Source organism: Lynx rufus, unplaced genomic scaffold (assembly GCF_022079265.1).
Source record: "Lynx rufus isolate CCGP_SWC_20201006 ecotype Redwood Valley unplaced genomic scaffold, mLynRuf1.p SCAF_7, whole genome shotgun sequence".
Classification (NCBI taxonomy): domain Eukaryota; kingdom Metazoa; phylum Chordata; class Mammalia; order Carnivora; family Felidae; genus Lynx; species Lynx rufus.
In genome coordinates this window covers 67918803-67934020 of record NW_025814889.1, presented here as the reverse complement: position 1 = coordinate 67934020, position 15218 = coordinate 67918803, and the positions used below count along the sequence as shown (strand labels likewise).

Here is a 15218-nt window from a genome sequence, read left to right as displayed (position 1 = left end):
TCAAGCTCTCTTACAGCTTTTTCAACCAAAACCATCTACCCTCCAACCTTTCTCACTTCCATACTGTCAACGAACAGACTTTCATTCCTTTCCAATCTAGTCCTCCAATGCCTCTCAATTGTCCTTATTCAGCATCTTTTTTTCTTTATAGGGTATGAGGAGAAGCATCATTTTGTCATCCTGTGCCTTTCTCTTCCACCCTAATTGCTCAGCTTGGACATCAGTTCACCTATCATTTCAACAACACACTCATATCCTTGCCCCGCTTCATACTCTTTCCTGTCATTGTTTCCATCTTACCAACTCTCTGGGTAGCAATTTGGAGCCAGTTAAATTTAGGTTCAAATTCTGCCTCTTTCACTTAATAGTTCCATTAAAAATTAATGAAATAACATTTACTCAGAAGTGGTATTTACTCAGAAGGTATTATTCAAGAAATGAAAAGAAATTCGAAGTAGTTCAAAGTGAAGCTGGAGGGATGGCTCATGTCTGTCTCTGCCTCCTCACCTTAAACTGATCCTAAAAATCGAGGGTTGTTATGAGGATGAAATGAGATGACTCACTGTCTGTGCAACAAACCCTGAGTGATGGCCACGGTTCAGGCCTTGGGCTAACCACCCTCCTCATAGATGAAAAACTTCTAACAGGAGACAGAATGTCCCTTAATTGGCCTTCCATTCCATCAAGCTACCATTTCTCCTCCATTTCTAAATTTATTAATAGAAACATCTACACCCACTATCTCCACATTCTCCCTACCCCTTAATTTCATATAATCAGACTTCTGTCCTTACCACTCTGAATTAAAACCATTCAAAGAAAAAAGTCCTTTAACAACCAAACTGCTGCTTTTTCCTCCCTTAATTTCCATGACATGGTACACCCCTAATTATTCTCAAACTTTAAAACCATTCATTTGCCCATCTCCTTTACAATCTCTTCTTTCAATGTCAAACTTTGTCCAAAGTTCTTTTCTTAAAACCCTTCTATTTATGGATGGGACTTCGTACACTAACATTGTTCATGTCACCGTAACAACAATAGCAACAACCACAACAATAATGCCAAAATCTATGCAGCACTCGCTATGTGCCAGAGATCCTTTTAAGCGCTTCTTATATATTAACCCATGTAATCCTCACAATAACCCTATAATGTAGAAACACCATGATTAGCCCTATGTCATTGATGAAAAAAATTGAGACTCGGAATCCTTTAAGCAGATAACTCAGAGCACAAGTTTAAAGTCTCTTAAGCTCTAAACCTGCATTACTCTACGCTTGACGCTAGTATCTTAAACTCGGATGTTCAAAGCTAAAAGTTTATTAACTTATCAGGAAAGCAGAAAAAGGAAAATGTTAGATTGTAGACTGTCTGAACTTTCTGTGTGATGAACAGTACCACCATTCCTACTTCCTAGGCAGGGCCAGCCTCCTGCGTACGCACCTGCGCAGCCATAGTTCTCTGTGCTTCCAAGGGCCCCACACTCGGTATAATGCTCTGCTACCACCGTCTTGAAATTCTTAGTTTTTAAGCAAGGAGTCTTGCATTTTCATTTTGTTCTGGGCCCCACAAATCAGGTAGCCAGTCCTAACCTCAAAATGCATTATAGGCTTATTTTTTTACGCTAAAAATTAAATCAAAAAGATATTTATAAAGCATACATATTTGTTCTTAACACCATCCCTCTAACAAGTTTCTACTCAACTATTGGTTCTGCTACCTTAAACTCCTCTAATCTTGAACTATTTATTTCAGGTACAGTTGGATGATGACTAACGACTCCCTTACATCAGGAAACCTGTGATTGGTCCATGCAAAGAGAATGACAGCTTCACATTACTACATACGATGGAGCGCAGATAAACTGTTGGATAATTTAAAATAGTGGTATTTGACTTCTGACCGATTCATAAATCTGAAAATATTTATACAGGGGCACCTGGGTGGCTCAGTCAGTTAGGCTCCCAACTCTTGATTTCAGCTCAGGTCATGATCTCACAGTTCGTGAGACCAAGCCCCACACTGTCAGCCCAGAGCCTGCTTGGGATTCTCTCTTTCTCTCCCTCTCTCTCTCGGCCTCTCCCCCCCCCCCCACCAAATAAACTTATAAAAGTATGCTACATGTATATATTTGTATTTACAAGCCTACAGTAGTCTTTTCTTTCAGTTATCAAATATTCTGTCTTGAAAATAGTGATATAATGTATTGCTGTTCAAATGGAAATTAAAATCAGTTTACTAGTTTATACTTAGCAATGTTATCCTAATGAAATTTTGGGAAATGCCAGTGGAAGGACACATAGAGATGTTAAACAGAAACATCTTATTGCCTATGCCCCACAATTTTCCAAGTTTTTCAGAAAATACATAAATAATTAAAATGGTTTCCTCAATGAGCTAACTAGCCAGCTCAAGTCACTTGGTTCAAAAATAGTCTCTTTGCTAGCTGCCAGCTACGTCAACTGCAATTCAAGAAAACTTCCCAGAAAAAATAAAAATATGGAATGTATAGCTAAAAAGAAGACACTGTAGTCCAGGACTAAAATTAAGATACAACGTAATAAAATATCTGGATTTCAAGAAAAAGAATCCTCTGGTATCCAGGTGAAAATATCACTCATTTTAAAGAGAGAAAAAAAAAATCAAGCTGGTTTTAGACTTTTCCCCTAAAACATTCAGCACTAAAAGACAGTGAAATGCCTACAAGTTTTTAAAGAAAATAAACCCCAATATTTTACACCCAACCAAACTGTTTTTTCAAGAGTTCAAATATAAAGCATTTGAACAACAGATTTGAACTTCAGTCTGAATGTTACTGGAGTTTTATATATATCCAAACATAAATTCACTTTAATAAATACTTTCCAGGGCGCCTGGGTGGCTTAGTCGGTTAAGTGTCCAACTTCAGCTCAGGTCATGATCTCCTGCTTCATGGGTTCCAGCCCCACACTGGGCTCTCTGCTGTCAGTGCAAAGCCTGCTTCGGATCCTCTGCCCCCCTCTCCCTCCCTCCGCCCCTCCCCTGCTCTTGCTCTCTCTCTTTCTCAAAAGTAAAAAAATAAAAACATTAAAACATTAAAAAAAATAAAAACAGGGGTGCCTGGGTGGCGCAGTCGGTTAAGCGTCCGACCTCAGCCAGGTCACGATCTCGCGGTCCGTGAGTTCGAGCCCCGCATCGGGCTCTGGGCTGATGGCTCAGAGCCTGGAGCCTGTTTCCGATTCTGTGTCTCCCTCTCTCTCTCTGCCCCTCCCCCATTCATGCTCTGTCTCTCTCTGTCCCAAAAATAAATAAACGTTGAAAAAAAAAATTAAAAAAAAAAAAAAAAACAAATAAGTAAATAAATACTCTTAATAGTCTTTGCATTGTAACCTCAGTTGAATCTCAAATTCTATCTAATTGGGAATTCTGCTTTCCAAGAATAGACTTACTTTTAAAGGTGATTCGTTTCAGGTGTCTGCAGTATTTGGGCCCAAAATCTCTGATGCTTTGTAACATTTATTCAGAGTGAGACAGGCAATCACAGAATTTTAGAGCTAAAGAAATACTTATATTCCTCTTTTAGAGTATTTTTTTCCTCAAAAGTGGTGAGGAATCAGGGGAATAACTTTTAGGAATTAAAAACAGGGGAGGTTTTTAAAACTAAAACACTGTCACTTCTATTTCCCCCTGACCTTAACTCCCTGCCTCCAAATGACAGTCGCTGTTTAGTGAGATGCCTTGTCATTGCTCAGCTGTTGAAATGGCGGAACACATAGGGGAGGCAGTGGTAGGCTTCTCAACCACTGCTTCTGGAACTAGCAAGCAAAAGAAAGGAAGACCTGGGAGCTGAGTGCTTTTCTTGGCATCACGGTATTTACTGACAGGGTGGGGTCTCCTGATCGCTGACTCCTTCTACTATATCACACTTATAGTCAATAACTTTAGAAAAGATGGGCTACAGTTACCTGTAAAGTTGTTCTGGTACCTCTTGCTTCTCACCAACATATACCATGAATAAAATTAACCACCCCCTCCTCTACACGCCTATTGTCCATAAAGCCAGTATAGTTCGTAAGTCCCAATGCAGAACATGTGGTTTACGCATGGCTGTTGTTGTTATTCCCCTCACCCAACTGTGAGATCCAAGACTGAAGGGCACAAATCATGTTCATTTTTGTCTTCCCAGTGCCTAACACAGTTCCTTCCACATACTTGTTTTCATCAAATATTTCTGGAATTGAATTCAAGCCATTATACTGCTATACTCAAAAATCATACTAAGGTTTCAGTACAAATGACTCAAATATATCATAGACAATTACATTATAAAGTTCAGTTTAAATTGAATTGTTAAAGGAGATCTCTCTACAGGCTATTCTGATTTATGACATTTTTCAAAGTATACTAAATCACAAGGAATCATTTCCATTAATCACCTTGACTGCTCTCTTCCTCTCATGAAAACATTAACTCTAATCATTCTTTACATCTTTACTCTTGTATCTTTTATAAAGACCAATTCATCTTACATTAAGCCTCCAAACCATCTTAATTCCATCAATTCCTTTTGCATTTCACAATGTAAATTTAATTCCCTGCTTTTTTCATACTTAGTATGATTGTTGATTATAGTAATTATATTATTGCAAATGTAGATAGATATGTAAATATATGTAATACATGTAAATGTATATAGATATGTAAATATCTAAAAATGGGCAGAAACAATGCACACCGAACCATTTCAGAGGTTATCTCTGAGGAGAGCAATGAAAGGGAGCCCAGGCAATTGAAGAAGCTTTTAATGTTGTGCCCTGTGTCTTCATGGACTGAACCTTTCAGACCAGAAAAGACCCAAAAGAAAGACAACAGCAGCCACAGTTCCTGACATTACTCATGAGGCTTAGCTTAACATCTAGCTCTTTAGTTCTCTCTCTGATTGAGTAGACTGGAGTGGATTTATGTTACCAGCAATCTAAAGAACCTGTCCACGTGTGTGGTCAATAGTACACTCCCCTCAGCTGGAATGGTACATCTCTTCACACCTTGCATCCCTGTTGGCATCTTACATCTCCACCCACATAACTTCCTACTATCATAGTAAACAGAAGATGGAAAACTGAAACTGAAACAGCCCTTCTATTTCTCCAAATCCCATAGTCCAGGGAATGGTATAAAGACAGAAAACTTATATTGTACATACCCTGTTCAACGCTGCTAGGACCAGTTTGTGAATATCATTCCTGAAACACTGTTTTTTAACCATATGTAGCTTATGTTGATATTCTGTATCTTCCTTGGACTGTTCTGGCATGCCTAAATAAGCAAACAAATAAATAATAAGTTTCTCATAAAGATTTAGGCTGAGCAGATTGTCACTTCCTAGAAGTGATCATAATTAACCTAACAATACATACACATGTTGTACTATTTTCTAATGCATAGTTCCTTATCAAAGAAATAACCCTTATCTTTACAGAAATTATAAAAAGTTTATCATTGAACGTAAAATAGATGCAACGTGTGTGGGTGTTTACTGAATTTAAAGTAGCAAGAGCTACTACCTGGAGAGGTTTTCTAGAGCAAACAATACTTTTTTTGTATGAATACTCTGTATTCATACAAGATTTTTATGCAACAATGGACAGTTTGAGAAAAGTTCAGTTATTTGGGCTACAACATAAAAAGGTCAGATATGAAATGCAGACATAAAAGAACAGCTGGAACGACAGTGAAAAGAAAAAAAGATTTCAGTTTCAGCGTTATGGTGGTAAAGAGCATGTACTTTTGTTAAAAGTCCTCTAAGGCTGTATAATAGTATTAAGTTACTCACAGGAAACATATTCCTTATTAAGCTACATGGTAATTAAACTATCCTAAAACTGTTAAAAAATAAGAAGTCAAAAAATAGTGGTTACATAATTGATACTACATACTACAATTATTATGAATGGATGATGTTTCCAAAACCTATGCCTATAGAAATAATTATTAATAAGCAGTTCTTTATATAATCTTTCACTTTAATAATCTGTATTAACAAGGGGCACCTGGGTGGCTCAGTCAGTTAAGCGTCAGACTTCGGCCCAGGTCATGATCTCATGTTTCTTGAGTTCCAGCTCCACATCAGGCTCTGTGCTGATAGCCTGGAGCCTGGAGCCTGCTTTCGATTCTGTGTCTCCCTCTCTCTCTACCCCTCCCCTGTGCTCGTTCTCTCTTAAAAATAAACATTAAAAAATATTTTTTAAATTATTTTTATTGACACAAACTATTAACTGGCTGCATATATAGCTTTTCATTTACCTAACAACAACAAAAAAATCTTAAATGCTAACTACATGCCAGAGTTGTTGCTACATGTTGGGAATAACACAATGAATAACAAAGGCTGGGTGGATCTCCACCCTCCTGGAGCTTTCAGTCCTCATTTTAGAATATATTCAGACAGGTTCAGACATTCACTACAGCTGTATGACCTTAGGCAAGTCGCTTAAACTTTCTCTGCCTTATTTTCAGTAACCAAGCCCACGTTAATTTCTGAAACGGCCGATTACATCGCAAGCAGATGTAACCGCTAAGAGGAGGCCTGTTGAGTAATAAAAACTTTATCACATGTAATAAGTCTTAATAAACATCCTTCTTACATTAAGACCAAATGAACATTACCATAAATTTCATCTCTGGTCTTTGTTATATCACTTGAGTTTCTACTATCCATAAAGGATATAATTTCCTCTCCATGTAACAGTCCTTTAAATTGTACATAATGCAAAATTTTGAGGGCAGGATTCATAACCTAATCATCTCCAGATCACCAAGAGTCCCAAGCATAGTGTTTTAGATCTGTTATTCAATGTATGCTTGTTGCACAAATGTATACATAAAAGTGCCTACTCAGGAGTCAGGCTGCATAGGTTGAATACCTGACTCCATTATACAAGTTGTGACCTTAAAATCTCTACTTCTCATGCTTGTTTCATCATCTGTAAAATGGCACACACACAAAAACAGGTATCTGCATCATGGGTTGCTATGAGAATTTTAAAAATTCATACACATAAAGCACTTCAAACAATGCCTGACACATTTTAATTCTTCATCTTTTTCAGCATACTGTTACTAACTACAAACGAATGGGGTGATTTACAGTTTTCATAGCATCCTAAGCCATCTCCTGATTAAACAAATTCAGTTTCTCTTTATGTTCTTTCACATGTGGTTTTATACTCATAATCACCTTCCTCTATATAATTCCCAATTTGCATAAGTCCTTTCTTAAAGAATTTTACATTATTCCTTCTAGATCTGACACCAAGTCAAGAAAAATAACCAACGCACTATTTTATTAAAATAGCTGTCTTATCATTTTATTAAAGCCACAGAGTCAGGCACCTGGGTGGCTCAGTCCATTGAGCATCTGACTTCGGCTCAGGTCATGATCTCGTGGTTTGTGGGTTCAAGCCCTGTGCTGGGCTCTGTGCTGACAGCTCAGAGCCTGGAGCCTGCTTCGGATTCTGTGTCTCCCTCTTTCTCTGTCCCTCCCCCGCTCACACTCTGTGTCTCAGAAATAAATAAACATTAAAAAAATGTAAAAAAAAAAATTTAGACTTCCATTTTAAGCTCAGTCCACATTGATAAAAAAATAAAATGAAGAGAGAAATTATATCAACTCTGATCTTGTACCTCTGAAGGGTAATAGGTAAAGTTGCTAAAAGTTCTGTTTTTGCACATATGCTTTGTACTATTTCATTCAAAGAGACAGTTGAAGGTCTACTCTCATCCTGGTTTGTGTTAGTAGCTGAAATAGAACAGGAAGACCTAGTTTCTGCCTTTCTCAAGCCCAATGCTTAGCTTTAGAACACATATGTAAATAAACTATTATAGTGGTTAACAAAATAGAGGTGTGTGCAAATAATAAAAGGGAAAGAAGAAGTAATGACCAAAAGAAATGAAGTCAGGTGCCCAAGATTTGTAGAAACTATAAGGAGTTTGCGTAGAGTAAAGTGAAGTTTACTTCATCTTAAAAAATGAAGAAACTGGAGGGACTCCTGGGTGGCTCAGTCAGTTAAGCATCCATGATCTTGTGGTGTGTGAGTTTGAGCCCCACCCCAGGCTCTGTGCTGACAGCTCAGAGCCTGGAGCCTGCTTCGGATTCTGTGTCTCCCTCTCTTTCTCTGCCCTCCCCTGCTCGTGCTCTACCTCTCTTTCTCTCAAAAATAAGTAAACATTAAAAAAACAAATCTTACAAAGCTACCAGGTCAATCACTTCAGTAACTTATTGTTCCAAAAAAGAGGAAAAATTGAAAACTACTACATTGAAAGAAGTTTAAGAAACCTAACAGCCCATATGCAATATGTGGGCCTGAACTGGACACTGAATTATATAAATTTGCTATAACACACACCTTTGTTACAATTAAGACAATGTGAATATGGGCTAGTTAATAAATGAACTGAGATATTATAGGCACCTACCTCAACTTAACATGCTCAAACCAGAATCATATTCAACCTCAAAACTACTGGGGTACTGATACTATAGTTAACTCATTGATACATAGAATGGTTAAGATACAGCATAGCAAATTACGGTGTAGTATGGTATAGTAATACGGTATGGAAGCATAGAATAAAATAGATAACAATAAAGAAATGTATTTATATAATGATATGTTTATAAATGTGTCAACAAATATGTATTTCTACACATGAGATACAATCCTAAAATTATAAAATTATTTCCAAGGGTACCCATTAATAGATCTAAACATCATTATAAGAAAATCACTTAATTGACCTTTTAAATACATAAGTTCACATATCTAATGATTATTGCTATCAATGTGGCTTCAGAGTCAATTCTAAAAACAATAAAAAAATTATCTTCAAAAAATGTTTTAATGTTTATTTATTTTTGAGAGAGAGAAAGATAGAGTGTGAGTGGGGCAGGGCAGAGAGAGAGGGAGACACAGAATGGAAGCAGGGTCCAGGCTCTGAGCTGTCAGCACAGAGCCTGAGGCGGGGCTCAAACTCACGAACTGTGAGATCATGACCTGAGCCGAAGTCAGACGCTTAACCAACTGAGCCACCCAGGCGACCCCAGTACGATTTTTTAAAATATTTATTTATTTTTGAGAGAGAGAGCGGGGGGGGGGGGGGGGTGAGTGGGGGAGGGGCAGAGAGCAAGGGAGACACAGAATCTGAAGGAGGCTCCAGGCTCCAAGCTGTCAGCACAGAGCCTGATGTGGGGCTCGAACTCACAGACTGCAAGATCATGACATAGGCCAAAGTTGGACACTTAACTGACAGCCTTGAAGGCACCCCCAAAACTTGTTTCTTAACCAAAATAATATTTTATTAACTAACAGATTTGGTTCTGAAAGTCTTCTGCTTACCTTTAAAATTTAAAAGATTAAGGCTGGCACCTTTAAGGATGATCAAAATGGTTCTGTTTTGTTTTGTTTTTTACAATCTACAAAGTTCAAAAAAAAATTGTAATAATATTTTCAAGCAAAATTATGTCTGTTAAATTATACCTTAAAAGTTGCATGACAACTATGAATAGCACATCATGATTCAATTCAAAATCTACTAATTGAACAGCTATTTTAGTTCAATATGCCAGGAGATTAAAAACAACAACAATAACGACGACGACTGAAGAAAGCCCCCTCCTTGAAAAAATGTATATTCTTGTACCGAGTATGCTTTTATTCTTAGAAACATAAAATACGATTATGATTAAAGATAGTGGTAGATTTATGAGGATTTCATTTAAAAACAGTGCGTACAAAAAAAAAAAAAAAAAACCAAAAAAAAAAAACCTGGGCTGTAAAAGAATAGGAATTTTACAGAGCAACAAAAAGTAATTACGTCCCTGATATTCAGCAGTCGGAAAGTCCTATCAAACGTATGTCCTCACTGTCTCTCAGACCCACCGTCTCCCCTGCTTCCATCGCTGGCCCCCACCATGTCTCACCTGACCATCATGGCCTCCAACGCAATCTCCCTGGAGGAGGCTTTCTCCCTGCCAATCATCCTCCACAGCACAGCACTTTCACTATAAACGGCAGACTTGTTCATGACACTAAAGTTTTTGAACACCTTTAATAAATCTGAACTCACTTCTGTTCAAAAAAGCCACACACTTGCTCAGTGCTGTGGTCAGGCCCTTAACCTCAGGCCTCCGCCAGTCCTTCCACATTCATCCACAGGCACTGATCTCCTCACACCTTACTCACCCAAGACCATGTGCACTCTGTCCTTCTGCCTGAAGGGTCCCGCCCAACCTTCCTACCTGGTCAGCTTCACACACCCTTCAACTTCAAATATCTCAATCTTGACCTACTTCTTTGATTAAATTACTTGTGCCTCCACCAATATTCTCACAGCCTTTTATACTATGGCAGTAACAGCTCTGCTCATACTGTCTGGTAATTATCTATTTACATATCCATCTACCTCTAAGCTCCAATAATAGTACCGTAATGCCTTCTTCATTCATTTTTCATCATTGGGCAGCCATCACAATATTTAGAACAAAGGAGGTTCTTAATAAATATATACGGAATGAATGGAGGAGCAGTTGTTTTAAATGGGCTTTGGGGGTGCCTGGGTGGCTCAGTCAGTTAAGTGTCTGACCGGCTCAGGTCATGATCTCACCATTCATGAGTTCAAGCCCTGCGTCGGGTTCTGTGCTGACAGCTTGGAGCCTGGAGCCTGCTTCAGATTCTGTCTCCATCTCTCTGCCCCTCCCCTGCTCACATTCTATCTCTCTCTCTCTCAAATATAAAACATAAATTAAAATAAATAAATACAAAATAAACAGGCTTGGAAGGACAAGTGAGGTCACAACAGATGTAAGCAGGGGGTAAAGGGGAGAGAACAGAAGCTACTGAGGTTAATAAATAAAAGCCACACGGTTATATTTGAGAAAGATTCATTCAACCACAGAGTAAAAGAAGGACCGGAAAGAGGCAAAAGAGAAAGTGTGAAAATTACTTAGCTATGTTTATAGTTCAGACAAGAAACAAAACAAAACTTGGATGGCAACAGAAATAGAAAAAATTATCAGAGGTTGACACTCTCCTTGGAAGCAAAGCTCTATACTTTATATTATAGTGGTTGCGGGTATAAATAAATTATCCAATTTTCTTATAAATTAATCTGACCCTTCCACATCACCATTTTTCCTCTCTTTTTACTTTTGGATTAGTGGGAAGATTTGCTTTTGGTTGAGAAAAGCTGGTCCTTTCATTTTTGCCTAGAAGGTTGGTATTTCAGAAAAAGTCAAAAAAATCCATTGAAATTGCCATCTCTTCCCATATCCATTATGTGACTTACCTGGAACTATAAAATGTAAAATAGCTCGAAGTGCCTCCAGCTGCACTGATAATGATGCCTCATGATATCTCATAACTGTTATTATTTTGGGGGCCACTACTACCATTGTATCCATGGAAGCATTACTGGAAATATAAGATTGAAACGCTTATTAAAAGTACAACCTTATTCCATTGTACAAACACCCAGTTGAAACAAGTACAGGAAAACAGAACCATTCTATTTTACCAGAAAAGGCGATATGGAAATGCATTTGCATTCAGTAATATGAGCACACCTATTTTAATTATTATTTAATTAACCCCTGACCTCAAGAAGTGGAATTCCTAATAACCTGGGAATTCTTTTATTTAGTTTCACAAGACACAGCTCCCTTCTGATCTGCACATGGGTCACTGGCAACAGCCCTGAAAAAGTAGGTGTTATTATCTGCATTTTCCAGATGAAGAGTTTAGGCTGACAGAGGTGCCGTATCAAGGTCCTATAACTAGAATGTGACAGAGCCAGGACTGGAACACAAAAACTGTCTGAGCTCCAAGGTCAGGGATCTTTAGAGCATACCAACCTGCCTCTTCCAAATTAACACCACTGGACTCCCTGTATGGTATTCTTAATTAGTTTCATTTGCCTTGAAGTCTTAAGTTTCTCTAAGGTATTTTGGCTATTCTTTCTCTTCCATATGAAGAAATGCCACTGGATTAGATCTCAGTAGGTACTACAAACTGTAAAATAGGCAGGCCTTGCTTTGCACAGTGCCATGTTAACTGAAACCTGTGCATTACTCCAACCAAGCCCTCACTTCGCGTGGTTCTGTGCTCACGGTAAGCTTCTCTTGTTTGGTCATCCCACTTCATTCACTCTCTTCTAACCACTGTGCCCTTACTCATCCCTGCCACTGCATTATCACACAGTATTTATTGTAACTGTCTCTTTACACATCAGTCTCCCCAACTAGACAGTGGGTTTTTTAGTGGCATGCCCACTGTCATAGTTATCTTTGAATCCCCAGGACTAACTAAAACTGTATATTTTACCTATGAGGAAACAGCCAGAAGCATTAATTGCACATAAACTACAGAATCTTAAAGGGTAGATTATTCTATGGTGTTTTTGTCTCATTTATAAAGGTTTGCACACTTCCGGGACCATAAAAATCATCATTGGAGATCAACTTTGCATTCAAATATTCAATAGCAACATTTAAATAAAAGAAATATGACTCAAAGATATGATATATATAAACATAAATAAATTAGCTGGATGGATGTTAAAAACAACACAACCTTATTCCTTAAAAGCCTACCAATGTGCTACATACATTTTACCATGCTATTTGCATTTCATTTATTCATATTTAAGAACAGTATTAATAATAATAGCTGTGATTTATTGAGTGCTTACAATGTATAGGCACTATCTTAACTTTGTAAGAAGTAAGTGATTTAATATTTACATTATAAACTTACAACTGATGAGGTTATTACTATTTATCCCTCTTTACCAAAGAGGAACCTGATGTTTAGACATCAAATGGCTGGCTCAAATTAGTGGGAAAGCCAGGACACAAAATCATTTTCTACTGCAACATTTGTGCTAATTATTTTTTCTTTTACACATTACAGTTTCCTAGACAGCTTATTTTTTTGTTTGAGATTCACACAGATTAGGCCAAAGTTACTTCACATTCTTTGGCCTAATAAAATGCAAAAAGGCACTGAGCGTATCCTGCAGTAGGCACCTTCTGTACATAATTCAGTTTTAGCCTTTTAAACAGGTTTTTCTTAAGCCCCCCCCCCCACTCACCACTCTACCCCCCAACCCTGCCCTATCGTCCACCCCCAGATCTGGTCCTGTTGTGCCTCTAACCAGCCATGGAATCTTAACATCTTTGGACTTCCCAGCTAAGGAATGAGAGCAGGAAGAGAAGACCAGGTTAATTCAAATGAAAGAATCGCAATAAATATTTGTTGTGAAAAAAAACAGAAGCCATATTCTGATTTTATCTCATGCCTTTCATACACAATAATTTGAAAAACTGATTGTACAACTGCCATTTTCCAAAATGTGGTCAGCACCAAGCACAAAGTACAAAAGCCAATTCAACATGTTTCTACCATCTCTGCCATCCCTTTCCACAGTCAGATAAAATAAGTCTACAGTATTGGTGATATAAGATTATATTCCACAATGTTTCAATCTGCAAATGTCTTATGCTTTTCTTTTACCTCTTAGAAATATGCTTGAAACATTGATATATTCCTGGCCCAACCTTATATACTCTGCATAAGTTCATGAATCTGTATTACCTTCCTTCAAAAAGATGATTTAGCATTTTACAGCCGCTTTCTGCAACCTCAGGAGAATGTATATGCTTCTGCATTAACTCCAATACATTCAGGTATATTCCTTTTGACAAGAGGATTTTTCTGAAATTAACTATAAAATGTTTTTAACGTTACTCATAGAAATAAAAGCACACTTTCATAATTCTGCAGTAGACACAAAATGCTAAGATAGTCCAAATTCACAGAAAAGTACACGTAGAATTTATATTTCATTGCAACTTAGAGATCATTAATGTTTATCTTTCAAATGTGCACCATTTTCAATTTTTCACACTTATTCACAATTTCAGTTGAGGTTTTGATTTTTAAAGTTTTATTCATAGACAAGACTGGTTCCAATATAATCCTATCCATGTGAAAGGAGTGTTTTTGCAGGAAAATATTTTAAAATAATGCCCTCCAAAATAAGAATGAAAGTTACATTTCATTCTAATATTTATAACAGTGTCACAAAATAACCGCACTTACACAGACTTACTAGGCACGTTAGACACTAGTGAGCTGGGAATAAGTTATAGGTGCATGCAGGTACTGACCATCCACTCAAACCTTGCGGGGGCAGGGGGAGTAGGGTGGGACAGGGGCTGGAACCATGTCAGGCTGCCTTCAGCCTTGAGCTACCTTCTCCATTCATCCCAGCGAACTGTACAAACATTATTTATAGGTACACCATCATGTGCAAAGGGACGGAAAGCACTGACAAAATTATTACATAATTTCACAAAGCAATGCCAAAGCTTAATAAATATGCTTTACAACTGATTTTATACTCTATGTGGGAAGATAACTATATCCCAGCAATAATGATTACAGAATAATTTTTCTTTGTTATAAACTTCCTTCACTAAATGCACATTATCTTATACTGTCTATTTAAGTATAAACTGTCTTGAAGACTCTGTATAAATATCATTCCAACATTACACACTGCAGGTCAACACTCTGAAAGTGGCAGGAAATGAAACTTAGATTAAGTACCACAGAGGGTCCCGACTTCAGATGGCTCGACCAACGATTTTTCGACCTTTGTGATGGTGTGAAAGTGATACATGTTTAGTAGAATCCATACTTCAAATTTTGAATTTTGATCTTTTCTCAGGCAGAGTACGATACTCTTTCTTAATGCTGGGGAGTGGCCGCAAGCCACAAAATAACAAGAGTAAACAACCGATGCACTTACACTCTACCTCTCATCCTGTTTTTCACTTTCAGTACAGCATTCAGTAAATTACGTGAAACATTCAACACTTTGTTATAAAACAGGCTTCACGTTAGATGATTCTGCCCAACTACAGGCCAACATAAGTCTTCTGAGCACATTTCAGTTCAGCAAAGCTAAACTGTAACGATCAGTAGGTTAGGTGTATTAAATGCATTTTCAACTTTCAACATTTTCTACTTATGACAGGTTTATTGGACAAAACCCCATCATCATAAGTCAAGAAAGATGTGTATTTTGAAAATGAGTTATCAACCTCAAATTGGGAAAGGAAGAAATGATAGAAAATCGGGAAAAGTCAGAAATAAGTGGAATTGATATACACATTC

General features: G+C 37.6%; 1 protein-coding gene across 3 annotated transcripts in view; it reads right to left on the bottom strand.

Annotated features, from left to right (window-relative positions):
- Window positions 1–15218, bottom strand: part of LRRK2 (leucine rich repeat kinase 2) — a 138219-nt gene that overhangs the window by 97733 nt on the left and 25268 nt on the right. For all 3 annotated transcript variants that reach the window (XM_047065485.1, XM_047065482.1, XM_047065484.1), the window contains 3 exons: window positions 13632–13761; window positions 11326–11450; window positions 5186–5298 (listed from right to left, as the gene is read on the bottom strand). In XM_047065485.1, coding sequence (XP_046921441.1) covers window positions 5186–5298; window positions 11326–11450; window positions 13632–13761 — 368 coding nt within the window. The remainder of the gene's footprint in view (window positions 1–5185; window positions 5299–11325; window positions 11451–13631; window positions 13762–15218) is intronic.